Source organism: Salmo salar, chromosome ssa11 (assembly GCF_905237065.1).
Source record: "Salmo salar chromosome ssa11, Ssal_v3.1, whole genome shotgun sequence".
NCBI classification, from domain to species: domain Eukaryota; kingdom Metazoa; phylum Chordata; class Actinopteri; order Salmoniformes; family Salmonidae; genus Salmo; species Salmo salar.
This window is the reverse complement of record NC_059452.1, coordinates 280,718-296,795: the sequence shown is the minus strand read 5'-3', so window position 1 is coordinate 296,795 and position 16,078 is coordinate 280,718. Positions and strand designations below refer to the sequence as shown.

Below are 16,078 nucleotides of genomic sequence, written 5' to 3'. Positions count from 1 at the left end.
AGGTGCCATGTTCATTGTGGATGGAGGACAGTCCAAGGGTCAGCAGGGGTCCGCGTTGCTCAGGAGCCCTCTCTTCCCTCCTCCCCTACGGAACTCTCCATGTGAGGTGAGAGCAAAGGAGTGTTCTTTCTCCTACACACACACACACACACACACACACACACACACACACACACACTCACAGACAGGGAGACAGAAAGAAACACACACCTGTTGTGTGCAGATGTGGTCTTTTAAGCCTAAGCGAACAGACTTACACAACATCTGTGTCCCAATGGCACCTTATTTCCTTTCCAGTACACTACTTTTGACCAGAGCCCTATGTAGGGAATAGCGACAAAGCGACAAAGTGTGTATTAGCACATAGAGAACAAACAAAAACATGAATGAATGGACAGACAAATTATGTAAGAGAGGAGTGTCTGGAAACAAACAGGCACACTGTGAAGAAAAATACTGTAGTGTTTCTATTGAAACTGGTTTGAAAAACTAAGTTATTGATAATGGCAGTATTGCTGAATGACTGAACATTCATTTTTAGATATAATAAGAAGAGTTCTCCTTACTTAATACATCTAGATGTTCCGCTAGCGGAACACCGCTCCAATATCCAATGATAGGGCGTGGCGCGAATTACAAACTCCTCAAAAATCCCAAAACTTCAATTTTTCAAACATATGACTATTTTACACCATTTTAAAGACAAGACTCTCCTTTATCTAACCACATTGTCCGATTTCAAAAAGGCTTTACAACGAAAGCAAAACATTAGATTATGTCAGGAGAGTACCCAGCCAGAAATAATCACATACCCATTTTTCAAGCTAGCATATAATGTCACAAAAATCAAAACCACAGCTAAATGCAGCACTAACCTTTGATGATCTTCATCAGATGACACTCCTAGGACATTATGTTATAAAATACATGCATGTTTTGTTCAATCAAGTTCATATTTATATCAAAAACCAGCTTTTTACATTAGCATGTGACGTTCAGAACTAGCATACCCCACTTAGGGGACAGTTATGACAAGTGTGTTTCATTTGGGGATCTCATGAAGGACAGGAAACACATATAACTGTATCTAATAAAGTGTACATTTCCCAGCTGTCAGGTTTCAATTTAAATACTCTGAAACGTATGTGATTTAACATGAAACTATTTGTGAAAATTTGTAATGTGATGTTAACCTTCTAAATGAGAGTATGGATTTTCATATAAAGATTAACTAGACATTATGTCGGCGTCATGGAACTGCCCTTTTCTCTGAAGTGTATAAAACCCATTCGTGACGCAATTCACACCAGACCACGCAAACCCCGGTGTACGCTAAGTTTGCAAATGGTTGAATTTCTAAGACTAGAAAACAGGCAGCTGACACGACATATTGAAATAGTTGGCACTACAACTCTATCAAATGACAAGACCATACCACGTGGAGCATTGGCTACACGGCTGGAAATGACAGTACTCTGAAGTATCCATTCTAACTTCCTACAACCACGAAAGACATCGTGACTTCTGGGAAAGTGAACCAGAGACTCTGATGAACCCTACAGGACGATCGAGAATTCCAACAGAGAAGACAACAATGACATATGGGCGTAAATATATAAATTACAATTATTCTCAAAAGAGCAGCCATTCATGTGCAAAGGATTAGCATTTCAATGAATATAATTATAGACTGTGTGTAATGAATACATTTTGTCTGTTACTCGTTTGCTGATGCTGTTCCTGTCTCATTCTATGTCCATTATTTATTAAATGTTTTACTCCCCGTACCTGCTTCGTCTCTCCAGCGTCATGCCATGTGACAGAATGCAGTAGCCATCACACGAAGCATCGGGGAGTACTGGCGTTCCAGTTGGTATGGTGGCATCGGCTCTGGGTCGCCACCGATGGAACCGGGGGTGCCTAGCCAGCTCGTCGGGCTTCCACGTCCTAGCTGGCTCGAGAGGTTTCCTTGCCCCAGTTGGCTCGGATGGTGCCCATCCCACGTCGGGCCTCAGCCGGCTCCTCAGTTCTTGTTCGCCCAGCCGGTCCTGGATTTTTTTTTTTGGTGACGTCGGGGATGGATTCCGCCGCCGATGGAACCGGGGGTGCCTAAGCCAGCCGGTCGGGCTTTCACGCCCTGGCTGGCTCGAGAGGTTTCCTTGCCTCGGTTGGCTCTGCGGCTTCCCATCCCACGTCACACTCAGCCGGATCTTCGGGCTCCCTCTCTGCAGCGGGATCGACAGGTGTCTTGCCTCAGCCGGATCGTCGGGCTTCCATGCCTCAGACAGGCTCGCTAGTCTCTCACAGTCCTGCCAGTTCGTTGGGCTTCTACGCCCCAACCGGCTTGCCCAGCGCCCATGTCTCGGCCGGTTCATCCAGGTGGGATGCCGGCTGGCGTCCCTAGAGGGGGGGTACTGTCACGTCTGCTCCCGCTCATCCCCCCCCGGCGCTTAAGGGCGCCTGGCTGCCCTGCATCACGCACTCCTATCATCCATTAAGCACACCTGTCTTCCCTCGTCACGCGGATCAGCAACATTGGACTCACCTGGACTCACTCATCACCTGTTATTACCTCCCCTATATTTGTCAGTTCCCCAGCTCTGTTCCCCGGCTTCTGCATTGATTGTTTTTGTCTGCGTTACTCATTTGCTGACGCTGTTCCTGTCTCGTTCCATGTCAGTTATTTATTAAATGTTTTACTCCCTGTACCTGCCACGTCTCTCCAGTGTCATGCCATGTGACATTTTGTCTACCAAGCTGTCATATCGGCTTAGCCCACTAGGGACTTTTCTATCATTGTTAGTAACCAATATTTACTGTTTGTTTTGTATTTCTGTGATTATTTAGTTAGTTAGTAAATAAATAATTAAGACAATTTGTACATTGCTGATTCATTATGGAAACTAGGGTTCATACAGATAACCAAGAATTTTACAATATTCAGATGAGACTGATAGAAGGAAAATAATAATTAATGACTGATTGATGACTTAAATGTAAGAGATCTTTAGATCTCTAAGAGTAAATTCAAAACACGGAACTCCTTAAATAAACTTTTCCGTGGTGCCTCAGGTTATTAATTAGTAAATTCTTGCATGATTTAATTCAAGCAAGTAATCAATTAAATGTTAGATAATCGATTTGATAAAATAGCATGTCATCACATTAACCTGTTAGGGCTAGGGGGCAGTATTGACACGGCCGGATAAAAAACGTACCCGATTTAATCTGGTTACTACTCCTGCCCAGTAACTAGAATATGCATATAATTATTGGCTTTGGATAGAAAACACCCTAAAGTTTCTAAAACTGTTTGAATGGTGTCTGTGAGTATAACAGAACTCATATGGCAGGCAAAAACCTGAAAATTCCAAACAGGAAGCGCCCTCTCTGACAAGTTGTTGTTCATCTTGGCTCTTTTTATTGAAGACTGAGGATCTTTGCCGTAACGTGACACTTCCTACGGCTCCCATAGGCTCTCAGAACGCGGGAAAAAGCTGAATGATATCGAGGCAGCCTCTGGCTGAAACACATTATCGCGTTTGGATAGTGGCTGGTCAGAGTACTCTGAGACTCACTCTCGTGCACGAGGGCACGAGATGTATTTATTTTCTCTCTCTTTGTATGTATACAGGCTTTCCCGGTTGGAATATTAACGCTTTTTTTACGAGAAAAATGGCATAAAAATTGATTTTAAACAGCGGTTAACATGCTTCGAAGTACGGTAATGGAATATTTAGAATTTTCTTGTCACGAAATGCGCCATGCTCGTCACCCTTATTTACCCTTTCGGATAGTGTCTTGAACGCACAAACAAAATGCCGCTATTTGGATATAACGATGGATTATTTGGGACCAAACCAACATTTGTTATTGAAGTAGAAGTCCTGTGAGTGCATTCTGACGAAGAACAGCAAAGGTAATAACATTTTTCTTATAGTAAATCTGACTTTGGTGAGTGCTAAACTTGCTGGTTGTCTAAATAGCTAGCCCTGTGATGCTGGGCTATCTACTGAGAATATTGCAAAATGTGCATTCACCGAAAAGCTATTTTAAAATCGGACATATCGAGTGCATAGAGGAGTTCTGTATCTATAATTCTTAAAATAATTGTTATGTTTTTTGTGAACGTTTATCATGAGTAATTTAGTAAATTCACCGGCAGTGTTCGGTGGGAATGCTAGTCACATGCTAGTCACATGATAATGTAAAAAGCTGGTTTTTGATATAAATATGAACTTGATTGAACAAAACATGCATGTATTGTATAACATAATGTCCTAGGATTGTCATCTGATGAAGATCATCAAAGGTTAGTGCTGCATTTAGCTGTGGTTTGGGTTTATGTGACATTATATGCTAGCTTGAAAAATGGGTGTCTGATTATTTCTGGCTGGGTACTCTGCTGACATAATCTAATGTTTTGCTTTCGTTGTAAAGCCTTTTTGAAATCGGACAGTGTGGTTAGATTACCGAGAGTCTTGTCTTTAAAATGGTGTAAAATAGTCATATGTTTGATAAATTGAAGTAATAGCATTTTCAAGGTATTTGAATAACGCGCCACGGGATTACACTGGCTGTTGAGTAGGTGGGACGCAAGCGTCCCACCTAGCCCATAGAAGTTAAGGATACTAAAGACACGACAACACGGAGCAGATTAACCTTTTAGGAAAACAGCCCTAACGTTGGAAAGAAACATGTTATCATCCAGAGTCAGAGTCAAGTATTCACCCCATTGCCGTTTTTCCTATTTTGTTGCATTACAACCTGTAATTTAAATGGATTTTGGCGGGGATTTCATGTAATTTACATATACAAAATAGTCCAAATTGGTGAAGTGAAATGAAAAAAATAACTTCTTTAAAAAATAAAAAAAAAGTTAAATGGAGAAGTGGTGGGTGCATATGTATTCACCCCCTTTCATATGAAGCCCCTAAATAAGATCTGGTACAACCAATTACCTTTAGAAGTCACATGATTAGTTAAATAAAGTCCACCTGTGTGCAATCTAAGTGTCACTTGAGCTGTCACATGATCTCAGTATATATACGCCTGTTCTGAAAGGCCCCAGAGTCTGCAACACCACTAAGCAAGGGGCACAACCAAGTAAGCGGCACTATGAAGACCAAGGAGCTCTCCAAACAGGTCAGAGACAAAGTTGTGGAGAAGTACAGATCAGGGTTGAGTTATAAAAAAATATCAGAAACTTTGAACATCCCACGGAGCACCATTAAATCCATTATTACAAATATTTAAGAATATGGCACCACAAAAAACCTGCCAACAGAGGGCCGCCCACCAAATCTCACTGACCAGGCAATCAGTGAGGCAACAAAGAGAACAAAGATAACCCTGAAGGAGCAGCAAGCTCCATAGCGGAGATTGGAATATCGGTCCATAGGACCTCTTTAAGCCATACACTCCATAGAGCTGGGCTTTACGGAAGAGTGGCCAGAAAAAAGCGATTGCTTAAATAAAAAATAAGCTCACAAGTTTGGTGTTTGCCAAAAGGCATGTGGGAGACTCCTCAAACATATGGAAGAAGCTTTTTGGGCATCTAGGAAAACGCTATATCTGGCGCAAACCCAACACCTCTCATCTCTCCAAGAACAACATGTTTTTCATCGGCAGGGACTGGGAAACTGGTCAGAATTGAAGGATTGATGGATGGCGCTAAATACACGGAAATTCTTGAGGGAAACCTGTTTCAGCCTTCCGGAGACATGAGACTGGCACGGAGGTTCACCTTCCAGCAGGACAATGACCCTAAGCATTATGCTAAAGCACCACTCGAGTGGTTTAACCTGTTGGGTCTAGGGGGCAGCATTTGCACGTCTGGATAAAAAAAATGTACCCGATTTAATCTGGTTACTAATCCTACCCAGTAACTAGAATATGCATATACTTATTATATATGGATAGAAAACACTCTAAAGTTTCCAAAACTGTTTGAATGGTGTCTGTGAGTATAACAGAACTCATTTGGCAGGCAAAACCCTGAGACATTTTCTGACAGGAAGTGGATACCTGATGTGTTGTATTGACTTTAAACCTATCCCATTGAAAAACACAGGGGTTTAGGAATATTTTGGCACTTCCTATTGCTTCCACTAGATGTCACCAGCCTTTACAAAGTGTTTTGAGTCTTCTGGAGGGAGATCTGACCGAACAAGAGCCATGGAACGGTGATGTCCCATTAGACACCTGGCGCTACTTCATGTTGGGTACCCTCGTTCCAATACGTTATAAAGACTATGCATTCGTCCACCTTGAATATTATTCATGTTCTGGTTAAAAAAGGCCCTAATGATTTATGCTATACAACGTTTGACATGTTTGAACGAACGGAAATATATTTTTCCCCTCGTTCATGGCGAGAATCCGGCTGGCTTACATCATGTGCTAACGAGACGGAGATTTTTGGACATAAATGATGAGCTTTTTTGAACAAAACTACATTCGTTATGGACCTGTGATACCTGGAAGTGACATCTGATGAAGAGAATCAAAGGTAATGGATTATTTACATAGTATTTTCGATTTTAGATCTCCCCAACATGACGTCTAGTCTGTATCGCAACGCGTATTCTTCTAGGCGCAGTGCTCAGATTATTGCAAAGTGTGATTTCCCAGTAAGGTTATTTTTAAATCTGGCAAGTTGATTGCGTTCAAGAGATGTAAATCTATAATTCTTTAAATGACAATATAATATTTTACCAATGTTTTCTAATTTTAATTATTTAATTTGTGGTGTTGACTTGACTGCGGTTATTGGAGGAAACGATTTCCTCAACATCAATGCCATAGTAAACGCTGTTTTTGGATATAAATATCAACTTGATAGAACTAAAAATGCATGCATTGTCTAACATAATGTCCTAGGAGTGTCATCTGATGGAGATTGTAAAAGGTTAGTGTATCATTTTAGCTGGTTTTATGGTTTTGGTGACCCTGTCTTTGACTTGACAAAACATTACACACAACTCTTGTAAATGTACTGTCCTAACATACTCTAAATTTATGCTTTCGCCGTAAAACCTTTTTGAAATCGTAAAACGTGGTTAGATTAAGGAGATGTTTATCTTTCAAATGGTGTAACATAGTTGTATTTTTGAAAATTTGAATTTTGACATTTATTTGGATTCAAATTTGCCGCTCTTGAAATGCACCTGCTGTTGATGGAGTGCACCACGGGTGGCACGCTAGCGTCCCACCTAGCCCCAAGAGGTTAAGGGGAAACATTTAACCTCTATGGGCTAGGTGGGACGCTAGCGTCCCCCGTGGTGCACTCCATCAACAGCAGGTGCATTTCAAGAGCGGCAAATTTGAATCCAAATAAATGTCAAAATTCAAATTTTTCAAACATACAACTATTTTACACCCTTTGAAAGATAAACATCTCCTTAATCTAACCACGTTTTACGATTTCAAAAAGGTTTTACGGCGAAAGCATAAATTTAGAGTATGTTAGGACAGTACATTTACAAGAGTTGTGTGTAATGTTTTGTCAATTCAAAGACAGGGTCACCAAAACCATAAAACCAGCTAAAATGATGCACTAACCTTTACAATCTCCATCAGATGACACTCCTAGGACATTATGTTAGACAATGCATGCATTTTTAGTTCTATCAAGTTCATATTTATATCCAAAAACAGCGTTTTACTATGGCATTGATGTTGAGGAAATCGTTTCCCTCCAATAACCGGCAGTCAAGTCAACACCACAAATTAAATAATTAAAATTAGAAAACATTGGTAAAATATTATATTGTCATTTAAAGAATTATAGATTTACATCTCTTGAACGCAATCAACTTGCCAGATTTAAAAATAACCTTACTGGGAAATCACACTTTGCAATAATCTGAGCACTGCGCCCAGAAGAATACGCGTTGCGATACAGACTAGACGTCATGTTGGGGAGATCTAAAATCGAAAATACTATGTAAATAATCCATTACCTTTGATTCTCTTCATCAGATGTCACTTCCAGGTATCACAGGTCCATAACGAATGTAGTTTTGTTCAAAAAGCTCATCATTTATGTCCAAAAATCTCCGTCTTGTTAGCACATGATCTAAGCCAGCCGGACTTCTCGTCGTGAACGAGGGGAAAAATATATTTACGTTCGTTCAAACATGTCAAACGTTGTATAGCATAAATCATTAGGGCCTTTTTAACCAGAACATGAATAATATTCAAGGTGGACGAATGCATACTCTTTATAACGTATTGGAACGAGGGTACCCAACATGAACTCGCGCGCCAGGTGTCTAATGGGCCATCATCGTTCCATGGCTCTTGTTCGGTCAGATCTCCCTCCAGAAGACTCAAAACACTTTGTAAAGGCTGGTGACATCTAGTGGAAGCAATAGGAAGTGCCAAAATATTCCTCAGCCCCTGTGTTTTTCAATGGGATAGGTTTAAAGGTAATACAACACATCAGGTATCCACTTCCTGTCAGAATATGTCTCAGGGTTTTGCCTGCCAAATGAGTTCTGTTATACTCACAGACACCATTCAAACAGTTTTAGAAACTTTAGAGTGTTTTCTATCCATATATAATAAGTATATGCATATTCTAGTTACTGGGTAGGATTAGTAACCAGATTAAATCGGGTACATTTTTTTTTATCCAGCCGTGCAAATACTGCCCCCTAGCCCTAACAGGTTAAATGTCTTGGAATGGCCTAGTCAAAGCCCAGACATCAATCCAATTGAGAATCTGTGGTATGACTTAAAGATTGCTGTACACCAACGGAACCCATCCAACTTGAAGGAGCTGGAGCAGTTTTGTCTTGAAGAATGGGCAAAAATCCCAGTGGCTAGATGTGCCAAGCTTATAGAGACATACCCCAAGTGTCTTGCAGCTGTAAGTTCTGCAAACGGTGGCTCTACAAAGTATTGACTTTGGGGGGGTGAATAGTTATGCACGCTCAAGTTTTCAGTTGTTTTGTCTTATTTCTTGTTTGTTTCACAATAAAAAATATTTTGCATCTTCAAAGTGGTTGGCATGTTGTGTAAATCAAATGATACAACCCCCCCCCCCCAAAATAAATTTGAATTCCAGGTAAGGAAACAAAATAGGAAAAATGCCAAGGGGGTGAATACTTTCGCAAGCCACAGTATCTTACATACAACAGGCTTTTAAAGGACAAAAGAGTTTGGCCAACACCATGTTTTCATTTTTGTCATGGAAAATATTTGGCGATACGGGTATCGTCACAGACATAGGATGCACAAGGAGAGAATCTATGGGAGACAGAAAACGGAAGGGAAAAAAGAAAGTGAAAGAGAGGAGAGAGGGGGACATAAAGTGGGCCTCTGAGCGACAGCTACTGAGATATGTCTGAAGTAAAGTTCAGTCCTATAACAGTGCCTAAAGCTACATTCTAGCTAGCCGAAGTCAGCAGTTCCTTGGCACGGGACTAAAGATTAGCCATGATTCCAGATTAGCACCTCAATCTCTCTTTACATGACCCTGAGCTGTCCAATGTATCCTAACTGTCTGCTTTGTCTGCCGCAGCACCCAATCTCAAGAATAGATTGGCTTGGGCATTAGTTGCAGATCATGTCCATCTTCAAGTAATGCCGGACATACACGGTTTGACTTCTATAATCTTGATGTCAGGGAACTTCTCACAGTTTTGCAAAGGTAAAATCTGGATCAATGACAATTAAGTGAGGGAGTACACTGTGATAGAAGACCTTGTACTACACATAGAAATTATAGTTTACATTTTGATTCGAGGGAAACCATAGTCAGCTCTGCATATTGGAGAGACAGAAATATAGCATTTAGACGGGAGTATTGATGTTCCATTAGATTGAGAAAAATATGAGCAATATGAATAGGGAAATTTGTACGACCTGGTGTACAGCTGAGACAATTTATGAATCTGTAGGTGTAACTATAACTTCCATTTAAAGAAAGATACCCTCAGACTACCTCTACAGTTTTATCAATTGCAATGTTTAGACCCAAATGTCTTCCATGAAGGTCTGGCTGGAGTAAAACCTTTCCGGTCAAAATATTACACTACATCTAAACTAGTAATTATGACAGTATAACATCACAATCTGATGATTTGAGATGTCAATGTGTGTCTCAGTCAAGTCCTATTCAAGTCCTATTCAGACTCATAATATAGCTTAATTTCCCTAACAGGTAAGGTTCTGGATGTGTTTCGGAGGTGGCCAGAGGTGGGCGCTATCTTTGTGGCTGGTGGAGAACAGCACAGGACCAGAGGAGCAGCGCAGACTGTGGCACTCTGCCAGCGAGCCCAAGACCGAGAGAGGCTGGAGACTCATTATGCTTCCTCTCTACGGACTTGTTGACTGGTACGGCGAATCAAGTTGCTCCATTGACAGACTGAAAAGTGATTTGGCCAATCACGGCCTTTGGAAAAACAGAGTGCAGTATATGAATATGTAACACGGTCAAAATGGGGCACTGCTTCATTAGATTGTGAGATCATAGAATCATACTACATTTGAAACATGCATCACGTCAAAGCATAAAAGAACCAGCAAACCACAACGATGCATGTGCTTGTGTTTTTTTGGGATGAAAGAAAATACATATCGCCTTTCAGGTCCAAAGACACAGTAATGAATAGCTTTTTTCTTCAGTTCTTCCTTCCGAATGCACATTTTCAGTATTTACATTCCATTTTAAGATGAGCCTCCCTTTCAACATGGGTCCCAATGGGTTTACTTGCCCTATACCATGGGCCTGCTCACTGTATCACCCTGTGTTTTTAAAACAGGGTAGTAAAAATCGATAGAGATCTCCATTCATCCGCCTTTTCCTATAATTAGCTATGGCACTTGATTTTTCAGTTCTTCAGTGTGAAGAGCTGAAATAAAAAATTAAAGAAAAAGACGGAAAAACGTTGGATGACTTGTTTCATCTCGGCGTGCTTGATTGAGCTCTCTTTATCGTTGGAGCCAAGCTAATCATAGTCTTCAGAGATTGATTCAATTTCTATTTACGGTTTTATGGAGTTTGTTCTGCTCACGTTCTTAATTAAAAGGCATGTCCTTGCACCTTATGAACTCAAGTGGATTTTCTCGCAAGCAAACTCTCAAATGAGTCTTAATTTTGATAGGATTTTGTTCCGTAACAAAATAAAAGGAAGTATGTGGATGTCTTCAGATTTGGCTCCCAACAGTAGTCTGCCATTTATATTCTCTCTCCTCTGTGTTCTGCAATTGGAAGAGAAAAGAGCGGTAGGTGAAAGTCACTGTAACTCAGAAAAATGATGTTTTTTACAAAATGGGTTATTCTACCAACTCTATGTGGCGCACATGCCTGGGAAAATAGGTAATTCATTGTAGTAGATTCGTACATTCAGTACAGGGTCACAGTAATGTAAATTGTGGTCTTTGTGCTCATCCATCAGTGTTCTATTATTTGCAGTTTCTAATAGCACACTATTATGACATATTCTACTGTAGTACTGGCGTAAAACTCATTATTCAGGTTGCGATCAACAATGTTATTTTTGAAGTATGTATTTGTGCTAGTAGAATACTTGAGTTATGTCCTAAAGAAGGATATCATACATCTCAAGATACTGTTTGGAAGTATATCTACACTCATTATACATACTCTATCTTTGGGTTTGATTCAATTCGTATTGCCGAAGTTCAGCGCTATAGCACGCTTGAAATTTTAACGTAATTTCCATTTGAACCAGCATATGCAGCTTTTACCGCGGAACAACTGCCATTAAATGTAAATTGTGCTACAACGCTGAACTTCAGAGTTATGGATTGAATCTAGCCTTTTTTCTTATCCTAGACTTGAATGATACACTTAATTAAGGAAGTTTATCACCACCGGAAGCAAATATACTTCATCTTCCCCTCATCTCAAGGACTTGAGTGATGCAGCTTGTGGTCATTGATGTTGTGTTCTAAATCCAGATTGTCTCTACTGTTCAAAGATCAGATTCGGTTTCTCCTCAGGTTCTGGCTCCAGTTCAGCGCTGACAATGGACTTGGTCCAGGATCAGCCATTTGTCTGGATAACATCTCCTTCAGTATGGACTGCTTCCTGGCCTGTGAGTATTTCATTGATGTTCTACAGCACACAGAATTTGTTATTTGACTTAAGCCTTTATTTTTTTATGACAGACAAAACAAGGGCTTTAGACCCAATCAACACATAACAAGTAATACATTCATATCTCCTCAACTTATCCACAATACCCGCTTACAGATGCCGTATCCTGCACAGCAGTAAATGCACCCTTCTAGGTTTAAAAAGGATTCTAGAGTTTAGAATTTCCACTATAAAATGTTAAAATCGATTTGCTCTAACGAGACGTATCAACCCCTACCAAAAAATGCCATTAATTATAATCCACATTATAATTCACATTTCCTATTGCTGTAGGATGATTTTACTGCTGTGAGAAACTGGAAACTATACTGGACAAAAACATAAATGCAACATGCAATAATTTCAACAATTTTACTGAGTTCATATAAGGACATCAGTCAGTTTAAATGAATTAGGCCCTAATCTATGGATTTCACATGACTAGGTAGGGGTGCAGCCCTGGGTGGGGATTGGAGGGCATAGGCCCACCCACTTGGGAGCCAGGCCCAGCCAATAAAATGAGTTTTCCCCATTAAAGGGCTTTATTAGACAGAAATACTCCTGTCCGGGTGACTGGTCTCAGACAATCCCACAGGTGAAGAAGCCGAATGTGGAGGTCCTGGGCTTGCATGTATACATGTGGTCTACGGTTGTGAGGCCGGTTGGACGTACTGCCAAATTCTCTAAAACAACGCTGGAGGTGGCTTATGGTAGAGAAATTAATATGAAATTCTCTGGCAACAGTTCTGGGGGAAATTCCTGCGGTCAGCATGCCAATTGCACGCTCACTTAAAACTTGAGACATCTGTGGCAAAACTGCACAATATAGAGTGTCCTTTTTTTGTCCCCAGCACAAGATGAACCTTTTTTTACCTTTATTTAACTAGGCAAGTCAGTTGAGAACAAATTCTTATTTTCAATGACAGCCTAGGAGCAGTGGGTTAACTGCCTTGTTCAGGGGCAGAACAACATATTTTTACTTCAGCAGCTCAGGGATTTGATCTTGCAACCTTTCAGTTACAAATCCAACACTCTAACCACTAACTTGTCTAACCTGTCACCCCATGTAATGATTATAATGTTTAATCAGCTTCTTGACATGCCACACCTGTCAGGTGGATGGATTATCTTGGCAAAGGAGAAATGCTCACTAACAGGCATGTAAACAAATTTGTGCACAAAATTTTAGAGAAATAAGCTTTTTGTGCATCTAACATTTCTGGGATCTTTTATTTCAGTTCATGAAACGTGGGAATAACACTTTACATGTTGCATTTATATTTTGTTCAGTATAAATAAGGCATCTGTAAACAGAGTTTACTTGTTTAAAGCAACAATTTCAGACTTTCAATAGCAGAAGACAATTAACAATTTATTTAAGTCAATTAAGAACAGATTATTATTTACATTGACAATCTGTCACAATTATAGTGAGAAATTAGAAATCATGGCTGTAAGCTTCAACTATATGTTAAAATATCTACATTTTTGCCTGTTTTATTTTTTGGGCTGCAGTGTATAAATTCTTCATGATGTTTACCAAAAATACAATCAATCATGCACAAATAATTTGTCTGTATATGCCTTGATATCTGAGAAGGATTTTCTCCTACTATGTCCATACTTTAACGATTTTTATGTTTTGGTTATGTATTTGAACAAAATACATAATAAGCACATCATTTTATATATCTTACCCTCTAGCCAAGCTCTAGACAAAATACATATCTTGAATTATTACTAAAGTCAAACATTGACATGATTTACTTATTTCTTCACCTCTGGTATCCGTGGTGATATATACACTTATCTCTCCTACAGTATATCAGTATAGACGATCTCTCACTGTCCACGATATGGGTGAATTCCGGGAGCTTAAGTGTCCACATATTCTCATACATATTAAAGGTCAAAACTTGTCTTGCCTTTCCCGCTTTATCCATAATGATAATTGGGATGTTATATCAGTGGAGAAACAAGAGCGTCATGACACTTGCATCTCACATTTGGAATAAAGAAAAGAAAGAAAGACATGCTCTGTATCCCTCTGTCTTTCCCTAACTCTCTAAAGTAACTGCTCTAACTGCCCAGAATAGCAAGCTGGGGAGCTCTGCCACTGATGCCGCTTCGAAGACGGACAGTGAGTCAGTCATTAAGGAAAAACAGGTGTAATTTAAATGACGAAACCTATCTGCTTTGCTTTATCTTGGCCAGGTCGCAGTTGTAAATGAGAACTTGTTCTCAACTGGCCTACCTGGTTAAATAAAGGTTAAATAAAAAAAATATAAAATAACGCTCAGTCAGGTAGGCAGGAAGTAAATTATGAATCGAGCTCTGGCTCTGATGAGGATATGAATTCATATTGAAACAGGAATGGGGTGATTGTGTAGTATTAAAACAGGTGTAGAAATGGGCCACAGTACCATTGCAATCTCCCTATATCAACACTACCTCATATGTCCCACTTTATATGTATATACTTTATTCTAGTCATGGCTCATCTTTTATAACTACTGCTGTACACACCTTTTCAGTTCACATACTGTCCATACTGTCTGTCTATACACCATTCACATACATATACAGTATATTTATATTCCGGACTCTGGTCCAGAATCTACTTTTCTGCACTTCTATCCATTTTGCGATGGGGTTTAGTACCATGTATTTACATACTGTAGTTGTTACACTGTTTATACACATTGCATATTTATTTATATTCTGTGTTCTTCACATAGCTGGCTCTCTCTAATATATCTACTGCTGTACATATCATTCTTAGTACATCTTGTATAAATGAATCCTGTATATATACACGTATAGACCGCATTATGATTACTGTTGGATAATGCTATTTGGGCTGTTAATTGGATTCATGCCGACATTTCTTGATTTCTTGTTTTAAAATGTTTTATTATTTGTGCACTGGTTTGACATTTTACTGCATTGTTAGGAGCTACTGTAGTAACACAAGCATTTTGCTGCACCCACTATAACATCTGCTTGTCACGGCTGTTATAAGGAACGGACCAAGATGCAGCGTTTTCGTAGTTCCACAAATTTATTGACCGTGAAACTAAATGCCATACATAAATAAACTTGAATTACAAAAACAACAAACCGTGACGCAGAGAGGGAAAAAAACACACTACTCAAAATATAATCACCCACAAGGACAGGTGGGACAAACATCAACTTAAGTATGGCCTCCAATTAGAGACAACAACAACCAGCTGCCTCTAATCGGAGGTCATGCCAAACAACTAGCCACATAGAAATACAACAACTACAACCTGAACATAGACATACAAAAACAGATCAACACCCCCGTCACGCCCTGACCACTCTACCATAGAAAAGAACAACTTATTATGGTCAGGACGTGACACTGCTAAACTTTTGTACATGACCAAAATAAATGTTGATTATTTTTTATTTTAGGATCAGTCTATCTACAGTGCCTTCAGAAAGTATTCATACCCCTTGACTTTCCCACGTTTTGTTGTATTGCAGCCTGAATTCAAAACTGATGAAATATTTTTTTCATACAATACCAGATAATGACAAAGTGAAGACATGTTTTTAGAAATGTATTCACACCCCTTTGCTATGACTCTCCAAAGTGAGCTCAGGTAAATCCAATTCCTTTGATTAACCTTGAGATGTCGCTATAACTTGATTGGAGTCCACCTGTGACCAATTCAATTGGACATGATTTAGAAAGAAACCCACCTGTCTATATAAGGTATCTCATTTGACAGTGCATGTCAGAGCAGAAACTGTACAATGAAGTCCAAGGAACTGTCCGTAGATCTCCATGAATTGTGATGAGGCATATATCTGGGGAAAGGTATAAAACAATTTCTACAGTGTTGAAAGTTTCCAAGAGCACAGCGGTCTCCATCATTGGGAAAAGGAAAAATATGAAACTACCCAGACTCTGCCTAGAGCTGGCTCTGAACAAAC

General features: G+C 39.7%; 1 protein-coding gene across 2 annotated transcripts in view; it reads left to right on the top strand.

Annotated features, from left to right (window-relative positions):
• The window catches only part of LOC106562017 (ALK tyrosine kinase receptor), a 285,056-nt gene that overhangs the window by 133,670 nt on the left and 135,308 nt on the right, over positions 1 to 16,078 (top strand). For both annotated transcript variants that reach the window (XM_014126545.2, XM_045688931.1), the window contains 3 exons: positions 3 to 106; positions 10,172 to 10,344; positions 11,977 to 12,071. In XM_014126545.2, coding sequence (XP_013982020.2) covers positions 3 to 106; positions 10,172 to 10,344; positions 11,977 to 12,071 — 372 coding nt within the window. The remainder of the gene's footprint in view (positions 1 to 2; positions 107 to 10,171; positions 10,345 to 11,976; positions 12,072 to 16,078) is intronic.